The following is a 22,025-nucleotide window of genomic DNA, read 5'->3' on the forward strand; positions in this document are numbered from 1 at the left end:
CTTCCAGACTTGACAGCAACTAATAATAATAACCCTTTTTAATTCTGCTTTAATTTTTTCCCCTAGAATTTCCTGGAGTCATGTGATGCTCAGCTTATTTTACAGCAGTTAGAAGAACACATGAACGCGGGCCAGCTAGCAGGAGTTTCAAACCAAGTAAGGGCAGTTTCATTTCATTAGCTGTGTCTGAACATAGAAGGTAATTCTTATCTCCAAAATAATGTTCCTCCACTCGTCAGGGTCCCGGCTAGAGCACTCACCGCGCATTCTCAGGAGCCTGGCTTCACTGTTACATAAAAGATAAAAAGCAGGTGCCATGGCTGTCTTGTTTACTGCTGTGGCCCCTAGAGAAATCGTACCCTTTAATAATTGTAATTAGATCCTCTTCCTCACTTTAAAAAAAACCCAAGAGCATACCAACCGTAGCTCTCTATTCATACACTGCACTGAGCCGCGTGCCCCTACCGGAGGTTTAATGCCAAAGACTGACATCTCAACCCTGTTGGGAATTTGTCATTGGTGAAGACTTAGGATTAAACACATTTTTGATATAATAACTTTCATTCCATAGATTAGAAGTCTGATTCTGAATCATGTTATAAATAAGAAGGAATTTGGAATTTTGGCAAAGACAAAATATTTTCAATTGTTGAAATGGCATATGATAAACATGAACAATATCACCGAATTGGTAAACTATTTGGCAAATGATTCGAGGTAAGTTAACATGGGGAGACACCAATTTACTGTAGAATTTCCTTAAAATGTATCTTGATTCTGGAGAAAAGCAGCCGCTCTCGAGCTGTGTGGCTGGCTGCACCTGAAGCTGCAGCAGTAAGCCAGGCGCTCTTGCAGTCTCAGGAGCTCACTTTCCCGTGTCTTGGAACCTTGGAACAGAATCTGTCATCCAGTAATTAAAGGAGCTGTCTGGATCCTCAAAATAGGCTTCTCATAGTCCTGCTCTGAACCCTAAATTACAACTTTCTTCCTTAATGCTTGCATGGTGCACTGCTGGTCTTACGTAACATGCAAATCTTGCTAAGCTTGTTAGTTAGCTTTCTGCACCCACAAGCTGAGAAACAGAGCTGCTTGAGCTGGAGCCAGGATGGGATATGGAAAGAAAGAAGGGAATACAACTGACACTCCAGAAGGGAAAGTGCAGTCAGAGGCATTGGCCTTGGCTCCATCCTCCAGCTGGCCACTCGGGGGTGCCCATCCTCCTGCACATTCCGTGACTCTAGCTGCTTGTTTATCCTCAGGATCAATCATGATTACATTGTAGTATATGGATGGATGAATGTTAATTTTTGAGTTAAACTGAGCTGTGTAATAAGCTTTATGTGAAGAATACAGTTTGATATGTTATGACATCTATGTATTGTTGAAGTCATCACCACAGCAATCACCCCCAAGGGTCTCCTCACGTCTACCTTGTTCTTTCTGGTTCCAGTGTAGATGAAGCATCAGCTTTGATAACTGAGTATTCAAAGCATTATGGAAAGCCTATGCCACCAAATGCAGCTCCACGTGAAATCCTGAAGGTAAAGCTAGCTAATTATTGCTTCAATTCAAATGAGACCATTTATATATTTTAATTAAATCATTATTTGCGTGTGCGTGTTTGTATGCATGTGTGTGTGTGTGTGTGTGTGTGTGTGTGCACCCCTATTCACATGCGTTACACATGCAGAGGTCAGTCCTTCCACTATGGATTTTGGAGATGAAATTAAGATTGTTGAGTTTACATGGCAAGCACTTTTATGTGCTAAGCACTTGGCCAGTCCTACTATCTCTGTTTCTAGTCTTGCAACTTGTAGCACAAATTCTAATTGTTCATAATAAAAACATGAGTCATATATTAGGGGTGAAAACTGAGAGAAGCAGAGCAGCAGCCGCTAGAGAGAACTTTTACCTCTACCAAATCCTTAGACCAAAAGGGCAATCCTGTCCTCTGACTGCTTCCTCAGACTACACTCAGTTTGACTGCTTAGACTGCTGCCTCAGGCTGCTGTTCAGACGGCAATGAGCTCCTGTCTCCTCCCACCTTATATTCATCTCTCTGCCTACCCACATCACCCCTGTCTCTACCTCCCTAGTGCTGTGGAATCCCAAGTGCTGGGATCACTTTGTGGGAGCTCTTTCTCTTCAAGACTGGGTCAATTCGTGTAGCCCAGGGTAACCCTCTGCCTCTATCTCCGGGTCCTGGGATTAAAGGTGTTTGGGACCACTGCCTGGCCTCTAGTGGCTTAGCTCTGCACTTTGATCTTCAGGCAGCTTTATTTGTTAAAACACAAAGTATCACTACAGCAACTGACTCTATATTCTAGCAACAATCACATTTGTATGTGCCCGTGCATTCACGTATCATATGACTGGGTTCCCTCTGAGCGTGGTGTTATGCCAACATCACAGTGTATCTACACAAACCTAGATGATCTCAGTGTGCCACCCAGTGTCCCAGAATGTCCTCTTGATGCAGGTGGAAGACCCAGGAAGCCTGAGTCTGCTGTCAATACAGCAGCAGACTCTTCTTTTTTTGGGGGGGGGGGGGAGGTTCAAGACAGGGTTTCTCTGTGTTGCTTTGGAGCCTGTCCTGGAACTAGCTCTTGTTTGTAGACCAGGATGACCTCAAACTCCACCTGCCTCTGTCTCCTGAGTTCTGGGATTAAAGGCGTGCACCACCACCACCACCACCTGGCCTAAGACTCTTCTAAGCTTTAAAGTGTCTTCTTTAAGCACTATGGCCCTTAACAGCACCGCAGTTCCTCATGTTGTGAGGGCCCCCAACCATAAGAGTATTATTGTTGCTACTTCATAACTATAGCTTTGCTTCTGTTATGAATCATAATGTAAGTATTTTTGTAGATAAAAGGTTTTCCAAGGGGGTCATGACCCTCAGGTTGAGAACCACTGCGCTAAAAGAATGTTTAAAAAGTGTGTGTGGTGAGTAGCCTGGCATTATGATTTGTGATCATTATCACTCTGTAGACCAGGCCAACCTCAAGCTCACAGAGATCCGCCTGCCTGTGCCGCCTGGAGTACTGGGATGAAAGGCAAGCAGCTCTATGCCAGCTCCAGTATCAGCTACTGTGTGCACATAATTATGACACCAGCATCCCCATGAACAAGAGCAATGTGTTGTACAACCATGAAGTCACTAAGCCCCACAGGCCAAGTGACCTGCCTGAGTCATTTGCTGCCTAATGTCCCAGCAGTGAGTGAAACCCCAGGGCCTGTTGACATGCTCCAGTGCACCTGCATTTTACCTTCCATAAATAGCTGGCTGGGTTCGTGTCTGTCATTGTCTCCTGGGACCCTGTTGGTTAGACACTGTCATGACAAATACTGAAGAGAAACAGTTCAAAGGAGCCACGATTGCCGGGCGGTGGTGGCGCACGCCTTTAATCCCAGCACTCGGGAGGCAGAGGCAGGCGGATCTCTGTGAGTTCGAGGCCAGCCTGGTCTACAAGAGCTAGTTCCAGGACAGGCTCTAAAAAAGCTGCAGAGAAACCCTGTCTCGAAAAACCAAAAAAAAAAAAAAGGAGCCACGATTCTAAGATTGCAGTCCACGGCCATGGCTCATTTTCATACTGTGGCCAGACAGAGGATGGCATCAAGATAGAAAGAATCAGGCCTGGAGAGATGGCTCAGGGGTTAAAAGCACTATGTGCTCTTCTAGAGGTCCTAAATTCAGTTCCCAGCAACCACGTGGTGGCTCACAACCATCTGCAATAAGATCTGGTGCCCTCTCCTGGCCTGCAGGTATACTTGCAGGCAGAACACTGTATACATAATAAATAAATCTTTAAAAAAAAAAAAAGAAAAGAAAAGAAAAAGAATCAGCCAGGGAGTGGCAGGGGCAGGAAACACCTGTCAAGGCACAGCCTCCCTCAGCTGAGTCCTCTAACCCAGCCCATCTCTAGATGCCACCACCTTCCAGTGAGTGAGCAAACTGACATCCAATAGGTACTGCTCAGCAGTGCCACCAGGTAGAGACCAGGGACACTCCACTGACATCGTAACAGCACAATATTAACTTACAAAATGAGAATATTGATTGCAGTGTATTTGTAATCCTTAAAGTTCATTTCTTTCTAGTTGTACCTATCTTCAAATACAAGGTGCTTTTATATGTGCACATTAACACTAGCTGAGTCATAGGTTCTGTGCTTACCTAACAATTTTCTGTTTAAAATCTAAAGCTAGTGCTCACAAAATGGCTTCGCAAAGAAGACCAGCTGCTGTCAGTCCTGGTTATGTGAGCTTGATCCCCAGGATCCACAAAGCTGTCCTGACACCCATGTACATGTGCACTTGCGTGCGCACGCACGTACACACACACACACACAATAAATGTAAGCCAGGCGGTGGTGGCACACGCCTTTAATCCCAGGGAGGCAGAGGCAGGTGGATCTCTGTGAGTTCAAGGCCAACCTGGTCTGCAAGAGCTAGTTCTAGGAAAGGCTCCAAAGCTATAGCAAAACCCTGTCTCGAAAAGAAAAATGGTGAATGTAATAATAATGATAATGGGGCCCTGATACTCATGAGTTATGCTTCTGTTTTTTCCCCATTTAGATATTTCTTGGTGGATCATAATAAATTAAACAACCTTTTCAGAAACAAGAGGAAGTTTGGAGTCTGCTACTAACTAATCATATTTATTGCAGTATATAAATTGTACAATCTATATTTCATTATTCTGAAAGGAATAACTAAGACATTCAATATAACATAACTATTAAGTTTCTCACATGCTGAATTAATAAATATTTTAATATTGGTTCCTTGTGTAATTTGGAGTCTGTTTTTTGCACTGTACATGAAAGAAATAAAATGTAAAGATAGTTCAGCTATCAGGCTGGAGAGGTGTCTCAGCAGTTAAGAGTTAAGACTGCTCTCCAGAGGACCCGGTTCAGTTCTCAGCACCCGCATGGCAGCTCACAACTGTTTAAATCCAGTTCCCAGGAACCTGATGCCCTCTTCTGGCCTCCATGGGCACCAGGCATACCCATGGTGCACATATACACATACATGCAGGCAAAATACTCATACAGTTAAAATTAAAATGAATAGTCCACCCTTCTCTCGAAAAAGAATCGTGTACTTAGGTTCCTGTTTCTTCCATGTATAAAATCCTATCTTGTGGGAAAACTAAATTCATTTTTATATCCTCCCCTCTACGGTCAACATATACTTAACTCCCTTAAGACCAGAGGCCATTGGAACCTGACCCCCAAAACTGGTTTTGCCAGTCTATTGGGCAGTCTGGACTTTACAGTGATAACATCATTGAGTGTCCTCAAAAGAGCAGCGGTTCCTTCTCTAAAAGATTATGGATCTTCAGATTGATAATTCTGCCATTTTCATTTAATTTCCTGAAAGTCAGGATCGACTTGTGAAAAGTTGTCAGACATCCTCAATGTGAAATGTCAGCTCTCACTCTAAGCTCCTCCCCCTTTCAGAACATTGAAACATTGTATAGTGGCTTTCTGGTTTTGGTAGTCGGTACAAGAAGGGAGTTTGGAAGTTCTTGTGTACTGTTAGTGATTGTCTGCCCATGTCCTGCCTGGAAAACCATCATTGTTTATGGAAAGTGTCTTTAATAAAGCTGCATAAAGTTTGGCTTCCGGAGGGCAAGGGGGAATCCTGTCTTGGATCATGCCTCAGCTGGTAAAGTCTTGCCGTACAAGCACAAGGAACAGAATTCAGGTTCTCCACATCTACATAAGACGTGCAGGTCTGTGGCTCGTGCTTGTTAGAGGATCCCCAAAGATTCCTAGTCTGCCATTCCAGGAAATGACATGCACCAGGTGTGGTACTGTCAAAACTAAGATGGAGAAGAGTTGAGTAAGACACCCCAGGTCAACCTGTCATACACATCTTGGGGCACATGCATACAAGCCTGCACACATGGTAGTAAGTAAATATTGCCCAAGGTTATTCTGTCAGCGTTTATATAATTTTTTCGAGACAGGGTTTCTCTGTAGCTTTGGAACCTGTCCTGAACTAGCTCTTGTAGACCAGGCTGGCCTCAAACTCACAGAGATCCACCTGCCTCTGCCTCTGAAATGCTGCGATTAAAGGCATGCGCTACCAACGCCTGGCTCACTCACTTTCTAAACTCACTCATCAGCCCCCAGAGTTATTGCTGAAGTAACTCATTCATCCCCTTTGGGGTTCTTAGGTCTGTTATGAGGTAGATTCCTGCCAAGTCAAGAGAAATTGACTAAGCAACTTAGTGATAACTTTCAGGAAAATGAAAACAATGCTTATTTAAAGAAAGCATTTGAAAAATGCATACAGAAAAATAAAGAAATCAGTGGGGTTTTTTTCCCTCTTTAAAAATGTTATATAAGGCTAGGCTAGCCTCTCACTGAAGCCCTGGCTGCCTGGAGCTCACCATTTAGACCCTGCTGTCCTCAAACTCACATAATGCCGAGAGTAAAGGTGTGCACCACACAAATAAAGTTACTTTTTAAAAATTGGACTATTATCGTTTTATTTTCCTTGTCCTTAGTCATGTTGCCTGGCTGACCTAGCTCAACAAATATAAAAAAATTGGAATAACCCAATGTAACTTATCAGATCACCATGCTTTAAAACTAGAAGTCAACAGAAATACTAATTCCAGAAAACCCACATACACATGGAAATTAAACAATGCTCACCTGGATCATCAATGGGCCAAGGAAGAAATAAAAGGAGAAATTAAAGACTTCCTAAAATTCAATGAAAATAAGCACACAACATACCCAAATATATGGGACACAATAAAAGCAGTGTTAAGAGGAAAGTTCATAGCACTAAATGCCTACATAAAGAAGATGGGAAAATCCCACACTAGAGAATTAACATTTGAAAACTTTAGAACAAAAAGAAGCAAATTCACCTAAGAGAACTAGACAGGAGGAAATAATCAAAGAGAGAGCTGAAATCAACAAAATAGAAACAAAGAAGACAATACGGGGGCTGGAGAGATAGCTCAGCGGTTAAGAGCACTAACTGTTCTTCCAGAGGTCCTGAGTTCAATTCCCAGCAACCACATAGTGGCTCACAACCATCTGTAATGAGATCTGGCGCCCTCGTCTGGCCTGCAGGCATACATGGAGGCAGATTGTTTTTTTTGTTTTTTTTTTTTTGGTTTTTCGAGACAGGGTTTCTCTGTGGCTTTAGAGCCTGTCCTGGAACTAGCTCTTGTAGACCAGGCTGGTCTCGAACTCACAGAGATCCGCCTGCCTCTGCCTCCCGAGTGCTGGGATTAAAGGCATGCGCCACCATCGCCCGGCTGAGGCAGATTGTTGTATACATAATAAATAAAATTTAAAAAAGACAATACAAAGAATCAACGAGACAGAGTTGGTTCTTAGAAGAAAATCAACAAAATAGACAAACATTTATCCAAACTAACCAAAAGGCAGAGAGAGAATAACCAAATCAACAAAATTAGAAATGAAAAGGGGGACATAACAGACACGGAGGAAACAGAGGATCATCAGGTCATATTTTGAAAACCTGTACTCCACAAAATTGCAAAAATTAAAGGAAACGAACAACTTTCTGGATAAATATCACTTACCAAAATTAAATCAAGACCAGATAAGCAAATTAAACAGGCCTATAACTGCTGAAGAAATAGAAACAGTCATCAAAAGTCTCCCAACCAAAAAAAGCCCAGGTTTCAGCTCAGAATTCTACAAGACTTTCAAAGAAAAACTAATACCAATAATCCTCAAATTATTCCACACAATAGAAATAGAAGTAACATTGCCAAACTCTTTATGAGGCTACAATTACCCTGATACCCAAATCACAGAAAGATATTTCTAAGAAAGAATTACAGACCAATCTCACTCATGAACATTGATGCAAAAATACTAAATAAAATACTAGCAAATCAAACCCAATAACACATCAGAACCATCATCCACCATGACCAAGTTGGCTTCATCCCAGAGATGCAAGGATGGTTCAACATATGAAAATCTGTCAACGTAATCCACCACATAAACAAGCTGAAAAACAAAAACCACATGATCATCTCATTAGATGCCAAGAAAACTTTTGACAAAATACAACATCCCTTCTTGATAAAGGTCTTGGAGAGAGCAGGGATACAAGGAACATACCTAAATATAATTAAGGCAATATACAGCAAGCCAACAGCCAACATCAAACTAAATGGAGAGAAATTCCCAGCGATTCCACTGAAATCAGGAACAAGACAAGGCTGTCCACTCTCTCCATATCTATTCAATATAGTTCTTGAGGTCCTAGCTAGAGCAATAAGACACCAAAGGGAGATCAAAGGGATATAAATTGGAAAGGAAGAAGTCAAACTGTCACTGTTTGCTGATGATATGATAGTTTACATAAGTGATCCCAAAAATTCTACCAAGGAACTTCTACAAATCATAAACACTTTCAGCAGCATAGCAGGATACAAGATTAACTCAAAAAAATCAGTAGCCCTCCTGTAACACAGATGATAAATGGGCTGGGGAAGAAATCGGAGAATCAACACCCTTCATAATAGCTACGAATAGCATAAATATCTCAGAGTAACTCTACCCAAACAAGTGGAAGACTTGTATGACAGAACTTTAAATCTTTGAAGAAAGAAATTGAAGAAGACACCAGAAAGTGGAGAGATCTCCCATGCTCTTGGGTAGGCAGAATTAACATAGGAAAAATGGCAACCTTACCAAAGGCAATCTGCAGGTTCAATGCAATGCCCATCAAAATCCCAGCAAAATTCTTTAAAGACCTCGAAAGAATGGTACTCAACTTCATTTGGAAAAGCAAAAAATCCAGGATAGCCAAAACAATCCTGTACAATAAAAGAACTTCTGGGGGCATCATAATCCCTGACTTCAAACTCTACTAGAGAGCTACAGTACTGAAAACAGCCTGGTATTGGCATAAGAACAGACAGGAAGACCAATTATTTGTATCTTAGTGAAACATAAGGCTGAAGTCACAAGTAAATGGCAGTGCACTTGGTTACAAATGCGCAGACTCTAGACAGGATCACACGGTGGCACTAGAACGTAACAAATGGAAATGAGTTCTCAGGTTTTGCTAAACCGGAAGCTCAGCCTAAAGGAGCTGTTTCCCAGTCTTCACTCTGGTCTCCTTGGGCAGAATAAAGTTCTCCCAGGGTAGACGGTTTACCAGAGAAGTCATGTTTGAGAACATAAGTGCACACTCATGTATACAGGGTTTCTCTGTAGCTTTTTGAGCCATTCCTGGAACTCGTTTTGTAGACCAGGCTGATCTCTAACTCACAGAGATCTGCCTTGCCTGTCTCTGCTTCCTGCGTCCTGGGATTAAAGGTGTGCACCCACAGCCCAGCTAAATTCTAGGATCTTTGGTTGTAGGTTTGTTTGTTTGTTTTGTTTTGTTTTCAAGACAGGGTTTCGCTGCAGCTCTGGAGCCTGTTCTGGAATTAGCTCTTTTTTTAAATACTTTTTTAAAATTAATATTTATTGAGCTCTACATTTTTCTCTGCTCCCCTCCCTGCCTCTCCCCTCCCCCCTTTAAATCCTCCCCTCAAGGTCCCTAGGCTCCCAATTTTACTCAGGAGATCTTGTCTTTTTCTACTTTCTATTTCCCATGTAGATTAGATCTATGTAGGTCTCTCTTAGTGTCCGCATTGTTGTCTAAGTTCTCTGGGATTGTGGTTTGTAGGCTGGCTTTCTTTGCTTTATGTTTAAAAACCACCTATGAGTGGGTACATATGATAATTATCTTTGTGTCTGGGTTACTTCACTCAAAATAATGTTTTCTAGCTCCATCCATTTTCCTGCAAAATTCAAGCTTTCGTTATTTTTTTCTGCTGTGTAGTACTTCATTGTGTAAATGTACCACATTTTCTTTATCCATTCTTTGGTCGGGGGGCATTTAGGTTGTTTCCAGGATCTGGCTATGACAAACAAAGCTGCTATGAACATAGTTGAGCACATGTCCTTGTGGCACGTTTGAGCATCCTTTGGATATATACCCAAAAGTGGTATTACTGGATCTTAAGGAAGGTAGTTTCCTAATTTTCTGAGAAATCGCCACACTGACATCCAAAGGGGTTGTACCAGCTTGCATTCCCACCAGCAATGCAGAAGTGTTCCCATTTCCCCACAACCTCTCCAGCATAAATTGTCATCAGTGTTTTTGATCTTGGCCATTCTTACAGGTGTAAGATGGAATCTCAGAGTTGTTTTGATTTGCATTTCTCTGATGACTAAGGATGTTGAACTTTTCCTTAAGTGTCTTTCAGCCATGTTAGATTCCTCTGTAGAGAGTTCTCTGTTTAGGTCTGTATTCCATTTTTTTATTGGATTATGTGATCTTTTTGTGTCCAAATTTCTTGAGTTCTTTGTGTATTTTGGAGATCAGACCTCTGTCTGATGTGGGGTTAGTGAAGATCTTTTCCCATTCTGTAGGCTGTTGTTTTGTCTTGTTGACCGTGTCCTTTGCTTTACAGAAGCTTTTCAGTTTCAGGAGGTCCCATTTATTAATTTTTTCTCTCAGTGTCTGTGCTGCTGGGGTTCTATTTAGGAAGTGGTTCCCCGTGCCAATGCGTTCAAGTGTACTTCCCACTTTCTCTTCTATAAGGTTCAGTGTGGCTGGCTTTATGTTGAGGTCTCTGATTCATCTGGACTTGAGTTTTTTGCATGGTGATAGATATGGGTCTATTTTCATTTTTCTACATGTTGATATCCAGTTATGCCAGCACCACTTGTTAAATATGCTTTCTTTTTTCCACTTGATATTTTTTGCTTCTTTATCAAAGATCAGAATTTTGCTGGGCATTGCGTTTAATCTGTGGAACTAACTCTTGTAGATCAGGCTGGCCTCAAACTCACAGAGATTCACCTGCCTCTGCCTCCTGAGTGCTGGGGTTAAAGGTGTGCACCACCATCGCCCTGCAACCAGGTGATTGTTTTTGTCCTTCCATGTGTCTCCTTTGCAGTCATTGCATTACTATCTCCCATGGACACTGACACAGCCGGGTTCTGTCGCCGCCTACCATGGGCTTTTCACACCTCCCCAGTTCTCTTCCTCTAGAACCCATGGTGTTAGCTGAAGCACACCAACATCTGTAGACTGGAGACGGGTGAGCTCCAGGAAGATGACTGCAGAAAGCCTCTTGTCTCACAGAGCTACTGCAAAAATGCACCCTTGACTGAAGGTGGTGATCCGTACCTAGTGCTGAGATGGCTGCAGAAGGGATCTTAAGTTCAACACCAGCCTGGGCCATATGGCAAGTTTCAGAGAAGCCAAGTATCTTAGGGTTTCTATTGCTATGAAGAGTCACCACGACCACGGCAACTCTTACAAAGGAAAACATTTAATTGAGGTGGCGGCTTACAGTTTCAGAGGTGTAGTCCATTATCATCATGGCAGGGAATAGCGTGGCATACAGGCTGACACGGTGCTGGCTGCATCCTGATCAGAAGGCAATAGGAAGTGGACTGAGTATCACACTGGAGTAAACTCCGCCTCCACAGTGACACACCTCCTCCTCCATCAAGGCCACACCTATTCTAACAAAGCCACACTCTACCACAGTGCCACTCCCTTTGGGGGACACTTTCTTTCAAACCACCACACCCAAACTCCCTAGTAAGACTCTGTCTCGGTAAGTCAAAGTAAGGACATCAGGCAGCTCCATGAATAAAGGTTCTTCCCTCCAAGCCCGGTGACCTGAAGTTCAATCCTCAGGACCCAGACGGTGAAAGGCAAGAACTAACTCCTGCAAGTTATGCACAACACATACATACTAAATATACTCCTAAAGACCAAATAATAATAGACAAATAATAAAGGCACACCTTAAGAAAGATCACTTTTTTTCATCATAGTTACCGAGAATAAAGTTTTATTCTTTTAAAATCCAGATACTTCCGAGCCCCCCAATCCTCCCTGAGTAGCACAGCTATTGCCACTGTTGCTGATTGTCTGCCAGAGCTTGGTGGTAAAGCACTATTGCTGAAGACGCCATACGCTTTGGTCAGAGGACATGAAGAAATCAAGCTGGTACTGAAGAGACGCTCCCTCCCTGCTGGCAACCTCTCATAGCACTAGAAGGTGCTGCATAGGTCTTGGGGGTGGGAGGGAGCCATCAGCAGTCTTACAGCTATGACCCCTGTGAGCTACTGTAATGACCCACATGTCAAAGTAGTCTCATGTGTGCAATAGTGGCATGATTATCATGGGGCAACCAACCCTTTCTGCTTGGATTTAAGGCCTATTCCATAGGAGGAAATGCATGCCTACTACTGTAATTCTGACCAAGAGCCCATGGTATGGGTATGAACTTTCTAATGTTCTTCTAAATGGACACAGTATATAATCTCTCTAAATTTGGACCTATACTGATAGATTAGTACAGTCTTAGGCCTCATTAGTTTCTTTGTTGGTTAATTGAAAATTCACAACTGACCAAAGTGCAAAGAATAAGTGTCAGTGGCATGCTCAGCCTCAAGCAGGATGTTTATATCACCCCACCCCACACTCTCAGGAAACATTACGGAAGAGGGGATGGAAAGACTGTAAGATTCAGAGGGCAGGAAGGACGGAAGCAGAGCAGAGTCTCCTAGACAGGACTGCAGCACGCATGAGCTCAACACAGCTGTTGCCTGCACAAGATCAAGCTATTTGACGGACAGTGGTGGCACACCCCTTTGATCCCAGCAGAGGCAGGCGGATCACTGTGAGTTCAAGGCCAGCCTGGTCTACAGAGTGAGTTCCAGGACAACCACGGCTGTTACACAGAGAAACCCTGTCTCAGAAAACAAACAAAAAACCCAAACAAATAAACAAAAAAATCAAACCAGTTAACATTCCTCTAAATATTTATGAAATTACTGAATTTTTGGCTACTCTTTCTCCAGATAAAATTAATCCTTGAATGTTTCGTATTCACATGGGCAAATGACACAGGACACAAAGAGGGAAGTTAGCCTTGACTAACTTCCAGGCAACATGTTGAATTTTTGAGACTCACATGTACCCTCCCATCATCTAAAGTGGAAGGGGGCAGCTAAGGTTTCACTCCTTTGACTGCTCGGAGTGGAGCCTTGGTTTGTGAGCTGTTCCTTCACTCTCGGGGACAGAAAGCATGGCCTGAGGAGAGTAAGATCGTACTACTGTTTCTTCTCAGTGGAATCCATTGTCTGTGATTCCTATATTACACTATGTGTTATTCCCAGATCTTACATTTTGGGTATGTGTGTGTGCATGTGTGCATGCATGTGTGCGTGTGTGTGTTGTACCAGGAATGGAAGGAACCAGGACCTCCAATATACTAAACACACTCTATGACACCAAGTAACACCCACAGCCCCATTTGTATGGTTTGCTTTCTAAAATTATTTTTATTGCAACACTTACTTATTTTAATTTCATGTATATGAGTGTTTCCTCCATGTATAGAGCCCACTGAGGTAAGATATATAACCGCAGATCCCCTGGAACTGGGGTTATATATACACAGTTGTGAGTTCTGATGAGGGTGCTGGGAACTGAACTCAGGTCCTCTACAAGAACAGCAAGTGCTCTGATAACCCCTGAGGCGTCTCTCCCATTCATTATTTTTATTTTGAATATGTATGTATATCTGTGTGAATGTGTGCAGGGGTCTATAGGGGCCAGGAGAAGGCATCAGATTCCTAAGGTGTGAGGCACCAACCATGAGTGTTAGGCTCTGAACTCCGAATTTGCAGGAGCTGTATGCACTCTTAAAGGCTGAGCTATCTCTGCAGCCCCTCTGGAATGGCTTTTGACAGATGATTATATTTTTTAATTTTTTTTTTTTTGGTTTTTCGAGACAGAGTTTCTCTGTGGCTTTGGAGCCTGTCCTGGAATATTTTTTAATTTTTTAAAATTATTTTCTGTGCATGGGCATTTTGCCTGTGTGTATGTTTGTATACCATGTCTGTGTCTTGTGCCTATGGAAGCCAGCGAAGGCATTGTGTCAGAACATGGTCCAAGAATGGAGCCGTGTGAGGATTCTGGGTGTTTGTGGGGGAACTCCCAGGAAACAAGAGTCTCAGGACCTCAGTGTCTTCAAACACAGAATTATTCTTGGGCGCGTCTTCGTGCTCCTCCCAGACGCGGCTGATAGGAGTGTGTTTATTTCAGATTACTCGTTATTGCTTGCTGCTGCTAAACCATCCTTTCTTCGCCTTAATGGAAAACTATGTTTTGCCATTTGCTGCTTGTCCTTGTGATTGCGTACAGTTTGCACCCCTGAGAGCTCTATGCATGTGATATCTCCCAACCCTAAAGTATAATTTGTCTGACGCCCCAATAAAGTTAGCTATTGCATGAGACTTTAGTCCTCCTCGTTGACCAGCTCCATTCTCCCAGGTCACAACCAGCTCTAGGGTGGTGACAGCATTGAGTCCTCTGGACTTTACTTAGGGATGTAAGCTTCCATGGGGTGCTAGAAATAGAACCCAGGTCCTCAGCAAGAGAAACAGGTGCTTTTTTTTTACAGCATCCTTTTATTTATAATAGGATGTCAAATCTATGTCTTTAAGAACAGTGTTTGTTCTATTTTGTTAATAAAAAAAGAACAGTGTAAAGTAAAAGCTCAAGCAAAGGCATAGATAAATACCCGTGTATATCACTGTTACTCAAAACCAAAAGAAAACAAGCTTGCGACAGGTGTTCTTGGCCACTGAGCCGTCACTCCAGCCCCATGGTAAATTGCTTGAGTAAAAAGGCTGGGCGGTGGTGGCGCACGCCTTTAATCCCAGCACTCGGGAGGCAGAGGCAGGCGGATCTCTGAGTTCAAGGCCAGCCTGGTCTACAAGAGCTAGTTCCAGGACAGGCTCTAGAAACTACAGGGAAACCCTGTATCAAAAAAACAAAACAAAACAAAAAAACAAAAAAAATTGCTTGAGTAAAAGACCTAGCCAGGTGGGGGTAGCGCATGCCTTTAATCCCAGCACTCGGGAGGCAGAGGCAGGCTGATCTCAGTGAGTTCAAGGCCAGCCTGGTCTATAGAACGAGTTCCAGAACAGGCTCCAAAGCAACACGGAGAAACCCTAACAAAAAACAAATCAACAAAACAAAACAAAAAGAATGTTTTGGGGGTGATGAGATGACTCAGTGCCTAACAAATGTGAGCCTGACGACCTGAGTTCAAATCTGAGACCCACGTGGCATAAGGAGATAACTGACCCCACAGGTTGCCCTCTGACCCCCAACATGTGTGTTAAGAAATACACACACGGGCTGGAGAGATGGCTCAGAGGTTAAGAGTGCTGCCTGCTCTTCCAGAGGTCCTGAGTTCAATTCCCAGCAACCACATGGTGGCTCACAGCCATCTGGAATGAGACCTGATGCCCTCTTCTGGGCTGCAGGCAGAATATAGGCAGAACACTGTATACATAATAAATAATAAATCTTTTTTTAAAAAAAAGGTTTTTTAAAAAAGAAATACATGCTAGGCGGTGGTAGCGCACGCCTTTAATCCCAGCACTCAGGAGGCAGAGGACCTCTGTGAGTTCGAGGCCAGCCTGATCTACAAGAGCTAGTTCCAGGACAGGCTCCAAAACTACAGTGAAACCCTGTCTCAAAAAAAAAAGAAAAAAGAAAAAAAAGAAAAAGAAAAAGAAAAAGAAATACACACACACTAAAAGGAAGTAAATAATTGTAATGGAAAATTGTAGAGATAAGTAATGAGAAGAAATGTACCATGTCCGAAGCAATAGGACATTCTTTGTATCGGAAGAGACGATGCGGAAAAAGGGGAAGACTAGCTGTTGACTAATCTTCTCCAGTGTTCTTTATATAGGTTTCATTATCATTTAAAGGCAAAAATGGTTACATGACACATACGCAATCCATACCATACTGCATTTCATGCCTCAAAAAGGAGAAGTGGTGATTTACAACATTTCCACCTCTACTTCCTGCCCCATGATGTCACACGCCTGCCCTTGTTGGTGCTGTGGTCATATGGGATCATATGTCTAGGAAGCTTTCATTATCAAACCCTGGGAACCTGTACAGTGATGTGTCTTTCTGTTTAGTGACTCATGGCCATCCATGATATACAAATGGCAGTTCTATCCTTATAAATTTACTATGAAAAAAATACAAATGGCTGGGCGGTGGTGGCAAATGCCTTTAATCTCAGCAATCTGGTGGCACAGGCGGATCTCTGTGAGTTCGAGGCCAGTCTAGTCTACAGAGTGAGTTCCAGGACTTGCTCCAAAGCTACAGAGAAACCCTGCCTCAAAAAACAAAACAACAACAACAAAGTTTTCTCCTGCTCTCTGTATGCATGCCTGGTATACGGGCCCCTGCACCGCATGCACGCAGTCATAACAAAGCAGGGCTGGCAAAGATGGTACAGTAGGTCAAGATCAATGCAGCCCCAAGCCTGAGGACCCGAGTTAGGTCCCTGGGGCCCTCATGGCAGCAGAAGAAAACCAATTCCTGCAAGTTGTCTTGACTTCCACACTTGTTCTGTAATAGACACACACGCACACACACACACACACACATATATGTTTTGCCTGAATATCTATCTGTACACTGTATGCATGCAGTGGTCATAAGAAGGCATCAGATCCCCTAGAGCTGGAGTTACCCATGGTTGTGAGCTGTCATGTGGGTGCTGGGAATTGAACCCAGGATCCTCTGGAAGAACAGCCAGTGTTATTAACTGCTGAACCATCTCTCCAGTCCCTTTGCTTACTATTTTTGAGTTATGAGGGATTAGATTCAGGGGTTCACTCATGCTAGGTGAGCCCTGGAAACAATACTCTGCTACTAAACTACATCCTCTATCTTCTTTTGTGTGTGTACTTTTTGTGTCGAGACAAGAGTCTCACTAAGTAGCTCAGGCTACCTTTGAACTCACTGTAGCCCAAACAAGCCTTGAGTTTCCAGTCTTTCTTCCAGAGCCTCCGGAGTAGACACTGCTTGGCTGAGTTTGCAGGGTTATACCGTTGGGCTTGATTTTCATGTACGTTTTAATGATACTATTGAATTTATAGAAACCCTACATAGTCCACAGGTACAGGAATGAGTAAGTGCTTAGTGGGTCATTCACGAGGCCCTGGGTTCTAGTCCCAAGAATGTCAGGAAAGGCATTGGATCTCGTGGAACTGAAGTTACGGATCATGTGGGTACTGGAAATCAAACCCCTATGCTCTGGAAGAACAGCTAGTGCTTTTAACTGCCCAGCGGTCTGTCTCTCCAGTCTCCTTGTTTGCTTGTTTGTTTTGATGTAGTCCCATGTAGCCCAGTCTGGCCTGTAACTCATTATGTAGCTGAGAATAGCTTTCAACTTCTGAGCCTCCTGCCTCCACCCTCTGCTGTGACCACCGGTCTATGCTGCCACACCCAGCTGGATGCTGGGGATCCCGCCAGGGCTTCATGCAGGCCACACAAGCGCTATTCTACCAACCATGTCCCAGCTCCAAGTTTGTTTGTTGCTCACTGTGTTGCCCAGTCTGCCCTCAACCTCACAAACACTGAGACTGCAGCTCCTGGTAGGGCAGTTTACCTGTTTTAACTGGGTCTGGTATTGGCACTGTCTCAAAGTCAGCGGGATTCTGTGTTTTCTTTCTTTTTATTTTAGCTCACAATGTTGTTTGGAAATATCTTGCATTCCAGGCGATCCGAGACTCTAGATAAACAGCTCACCTCTGCGTAGACCAGTGGAACAGAAATTCCCAGCTAAGTGCTGGAGAAAAAAAGAGGGAGAGAAGGCCCAAGACAAAGAGACCGATAGGAACATCACTCCTTTCTGTTTGTTCTCAGGGCAGAGCTGGGCTGGAGAGGAGGTGGCTGCACACTTTCTTCCTCCTAGAGCAGAGGTTCTCAACCTGTGGGCATTGACCCTTTTGGGGTTGCATAACAGATATCCTGCATATCAGATATTTACATTATGATTAATAACATTAGCAAATTACAGTTATGAAGTAGCAATGAAATATTTTATGAGAAACTGTATTAAAGGGTTGCAGCATTAGAAAGGTTGAGAATGACTGGTCTGAAGGACCAGAGTTCAGTTCCCAGTGTCCAGCAGCTCACAGGCCAGGCAAGATTCCATACCCTCTTCTGACTTCCACAGGCTCACACGCACACACACACGCACTTCTCAGAGGGATAATTTTGGTGCATCTCCATCATGGCTAATTTCCTGCAACCTCAAAACCATTATAAAAGAGTTACTAAATCATCTGGATTGGCTGAGGAGACATGAAAATCAGAGGGGACTGACCTCTACAGAAGTAGATCGCTCCCTAATCAGAACAGTGGAAGGCTGCAGTCTCTCTTGGGAGTGGAGACTATGCAGCCCAGTGAAGGGGCTTGGGCTTTCTGGGGCAGAGAAGAGAATTTTGGGATAGAGGATTCCATAAGCTGAAGTGTCCCCTGCAGTACCAAAGCTATAAATGCTGTGGGAGGATGCGACGTTGGTCAGGGTAGCCCTGGATCCTGAGGGCCTGCAGAAGCTGTTACTCTGTGGGTCAGCCTTCCTGTCCGGAGTTGCTCCATCCTCCCAAGGTTTCTGAGTTACTAACCTCGGCTCAGGACCTGTTTCTCTGAATCCATCAGTTGTGCAAGCAGATTTTACTGTAGGCAACTCGGACTTTTATTTTCAGAGTTGATGTGTTGTGCAATGACTTGGGTGTCGGTGCTGAGAAATAAAGGAAGAGCCGGTCCGACAGCACTTACAGCCATTACCCCCATCAGGCTTCGCACACCCCTCTCCGAAGCCTGGCCAGATTCCCTTCTCTTAAAGTTTCCTCCTGTGTGGAGTAGCTGGAGCCTTATAGGGAGCTCTGCCAGAACGTTCCAGAACTGTGGAAGTGTGAGCAGGGTGAAGCTATGGCAGGAACTGCTCTTCTCCACTCTCCAGTCTGCTCCCTAGAGATACAGAAAGAACTGAGGGCTGGGGCTGCGTTCCTGAGGCGGAGCATTGCCTTAGCACGTCTGTGTGAGAACCTGCCTTTGACCCTTCAGAAAAACCAAGCTGACCCTGAACAGGGACACTCTCACCTCTCTGTGCAAAACCTCACACAGGAAAAGTGAGCTTTCTAGAGGTCTGGGTCACGTTTGGGAGTGGAGTTGCAGGGTCAGAAACTGATCCAACTCCCTCGAGAGAAACCACACAGACTTGGAGGGTACGGTTAGAGATCCTGTCTCACCTGTACACTCAACAGCTGGCAACGCTGTGATGATTGGGACAGCGCATCCAAAGCTAGTCCGTCCTGTTTTCTGAGACACCGAGGCTAGCTAGAGATAACCAGAAGATGAGAACTGGATCGCCGCAAGCTTCTCTCACTCCTTATTCTCTGTCTGTCTGTCTGTCTTCTTTAGCACTCTCTCTCTCATACACACGCGCGCGCACACACACACACACATACACACACTACTGCCCTACCCTTGAAAAATAAATAAATAAAATAAAATAAATAAATAAATCTGTTTTTTTGGTTTTTTTTTTTTTTTTTTTTTTTTTTTTTGGTCAGGTAGTCAGGGCTTCCTTATGTAGCTTGCCTTTTGCTTGGAACTAAAGGCACAGAGCCCCACTCCCCGCCAGGATTGTTTGAAATATCACTGTTTAGGCCTCTGTGTGAAAAGCTGCATTTCTTCTATCTAAGCCGTATTCACACACAGGGTTGTCTTTTTCCTGCAAGGAGAGAGCCCCTGGGTGTAAGAGGACAGCCATGGTTCACCTTTGAGTCCCCGCTCCCCTTTAGATAATCTATATTTTGTCTTCTGTTTCAGAAGCTCCCTGGATTGCGAAGGATATCTTTTGCTGGTGGAATTTGGGGGGAGGGCTTAATTGATCTAGAGGGGAAATGAGGGTTCCCTCTTAGTGTTCTTGGTCTCACTAATGAAAAAAATTTAAGAGTAGACTCAAACAGGATCTCAAAAACACTGGCATGGAGGTCAGATGTGGGGCAGACAAGCAGCCACAGGGCAGGAAGGGGAGCTCTAAAGGAAGAGTAAGAAAGCCTAAAAACTGTGTGGGAAAGGCCCCAAACGATAAGGAAAGCAAGCTTAGAGAACTGCGTTTCTCTGAGTAATTCAGAAAAGGGGCGGACCCGGTGTGACTGCAGCCCATAGCCTACTACCATAGGTAAACAACAGCATCTTACTGAATGACTGATTACTGTGAGTCCCCCTCTCCCCCCCCCCACACTTCTTTTTGCTTTCTCAAGGTTTCTCTTTGTAGCCCTGGCTGTCCTAGAACTCACTCTCTAGACCGTGCTGGCCTCGAACTCAGAGATCCACCTGCCTCTGCCTCCCCAGTGCTGGGATTAAAGGCGTGGTTTACAGTGCGTCTCTTAAGCACAGCCTAGACGAGCCCACCTTCCTAGCGTGGTTTCTGGCCAAGTGAATGACAGGGCCCAACAGGAATGTTAGGTCTCCACCCAGGCCAGAGTTTCTATTCTGTTTTCTTGGCCTAGAGGTGATTTTGTTTTGTTTATTCTACTACTTTGACTGAGCACGATAGACCATCAAGTAGAAAGGCCTGTCTGCAAAGATAGCAAGCGATCCTGCATCATGAGAGTTCTGGAACAGGCTAGTGGCAGAGCCAAGAGCCCTCAAGCGTTCAACCACAGAGCTACATCCCCGGCAGGAGGAACTGAGGTGGTTGTTGTTCTGCATTTGTCTTTGCCATCATTTAGTGTCCTGGTTTGCCCTGCCTTTGTCACCTCAAGATGCAAGAAAGGCTTGACCGGACCAGGGAGGCGAGGACCTAAGTTTGATCCCTGGGACCCATGTGATAGAAAGCAAGAACAGACTCCTGAAAGTCCTCCTCTGACCCCATATATGTCCTATGTGCCCTGCACACATGCACATATGATCATACGTCTAAGAAAGAAGCAATAAAATTTAATAATAAAAACAAAAAGAGGTTTGATGGGGGCTGGAGAAATGACTCAGCAGTTAAGAGCACTGGCTGCTCTTCCAGAGCTCCTGAGTTCAATTCCCAGCACCCACATGGCAGCTCACAACTGTCTGTAACTCTGGTTTCAGGTGATCTGACACCTCCACACCAATGCACATAAAATAAAGTTAAACAAGCCGGGCGGTGGTGGCGCACACCTTTAATCCCAGCACTCGGGAGGCAGAGGCAGGCGGATCTCTGTGAGTTCGAGACCAGCCTGGTCTACAAGAGTTAGCTCCAGGACAGGCTCTAAAGCTGCAGAGAAACCCTGTCTCGAAAAACCAAAATAAATAAATAAAGAAAGAAAGAAAGAAAGAAAGAAAGAAAGAAAGAAAGAAAGAAAGTTAAATAAATTATTTTTAAAAGGAGGTTTGGCTACTGTAAGAACCATATCCTTATAAGAATTTCTATTTATTATTATTATTATTGATGTAAAATTAATAATAACTATATAACTACCCATTTTAAAAGGTGAAAGTTAATGGTCTTTAATGCTTTCTCTTGTGCTCTGTACCCATTATCTCTGCCTAGCTTATGAACCTTTACGTTATCCCACAAGACACCCAGTAACCATTGAAAAGTCCTCATTCTCCCATCTCTGAGGCCCTTGGCTTCTGTCCCTAGATTCGTCTCTTCTGGACATCTCATGAACGAACTCATGCAGTCTTTGGCCTTTTGCCTCTTCTTCCCTCTTGCTCGAGTTTCTGAGGTTCACGTGCGTTGCCGTGTGTATCAGCACCCCTTCCATTATATGGCTGACTCGCACTCCAATCTGTGAAGAGACCACATCTTGTTTATCTGTCCCATTGGGCTATTTCCACATTTTGGTCATGGCTAAAAAGTCATTCAGTGCTTCTATGTGCATACCTGTACATATACTGCCTTAGGCGACCTGTTTTTAATCATTTGGGCATTCACTTAGGAGAGGAATTGCTGGATCATAGGAGAATGCCATAAATCACTCTCTGAGGAGTTGCCAAATTCAAAGCTCCTGAAGCAGGGTCTCATGTAGCCCAGGTTGACCTCTAACTCACTATGTAGCTGAGGATGGCCTTGAACTTGTGACTGTTTTGCCTCCACCTTCCAAATGCTGGGATTA

General features: G+C 43.9%; 1 protein-coding gene across 1 annotated transcript in view; it reads left to right on the forward strand.

Annotated features, from left to right (window-relative positions):
* The window catches only part of Kntc1 (kinetochore associated 1), a 73,727-nt gene extending 69,073 nt beyond the window's left edge, over window positions 1-4,654 (forward strand). The window contains exons 61-64 of the mRNA XM_038345609.1: window positions 67-156; window positions 572-717; window positions 1,451-1,541; window positions 4,576-4,654. Coding sequence (XP_038201537.1) covers window positions 67-156; window positions 572-717; window positions 1,451-1,541; window positions 4,576-4,596 — 348 coding nt within the window. The 3' untranslated portion in view covers window positions 4,597-4,654. The remainder of the gene's footprint in view (window positions 1-66; window positions 157-571; window positions 718-1,450; window positions 1,542-4,575) is intronic.
* Window positions 4,655-22,025: the final 17,371 nt, after the last annotated feature.

This window comes from Arvicola amphibius, chromosome 10, assembly GCF_903992535.2.
Source record: "Arvicola amphibius chromosome 10, mArvAmp1.2, whole genome shotgun sequence".
Taxonomy (NCBI): Eukaryota; Metazoa; Chordata; class Mammalia; order Rodentia; family Cricetidae; genus Arvicola; species Arvicola amphibius.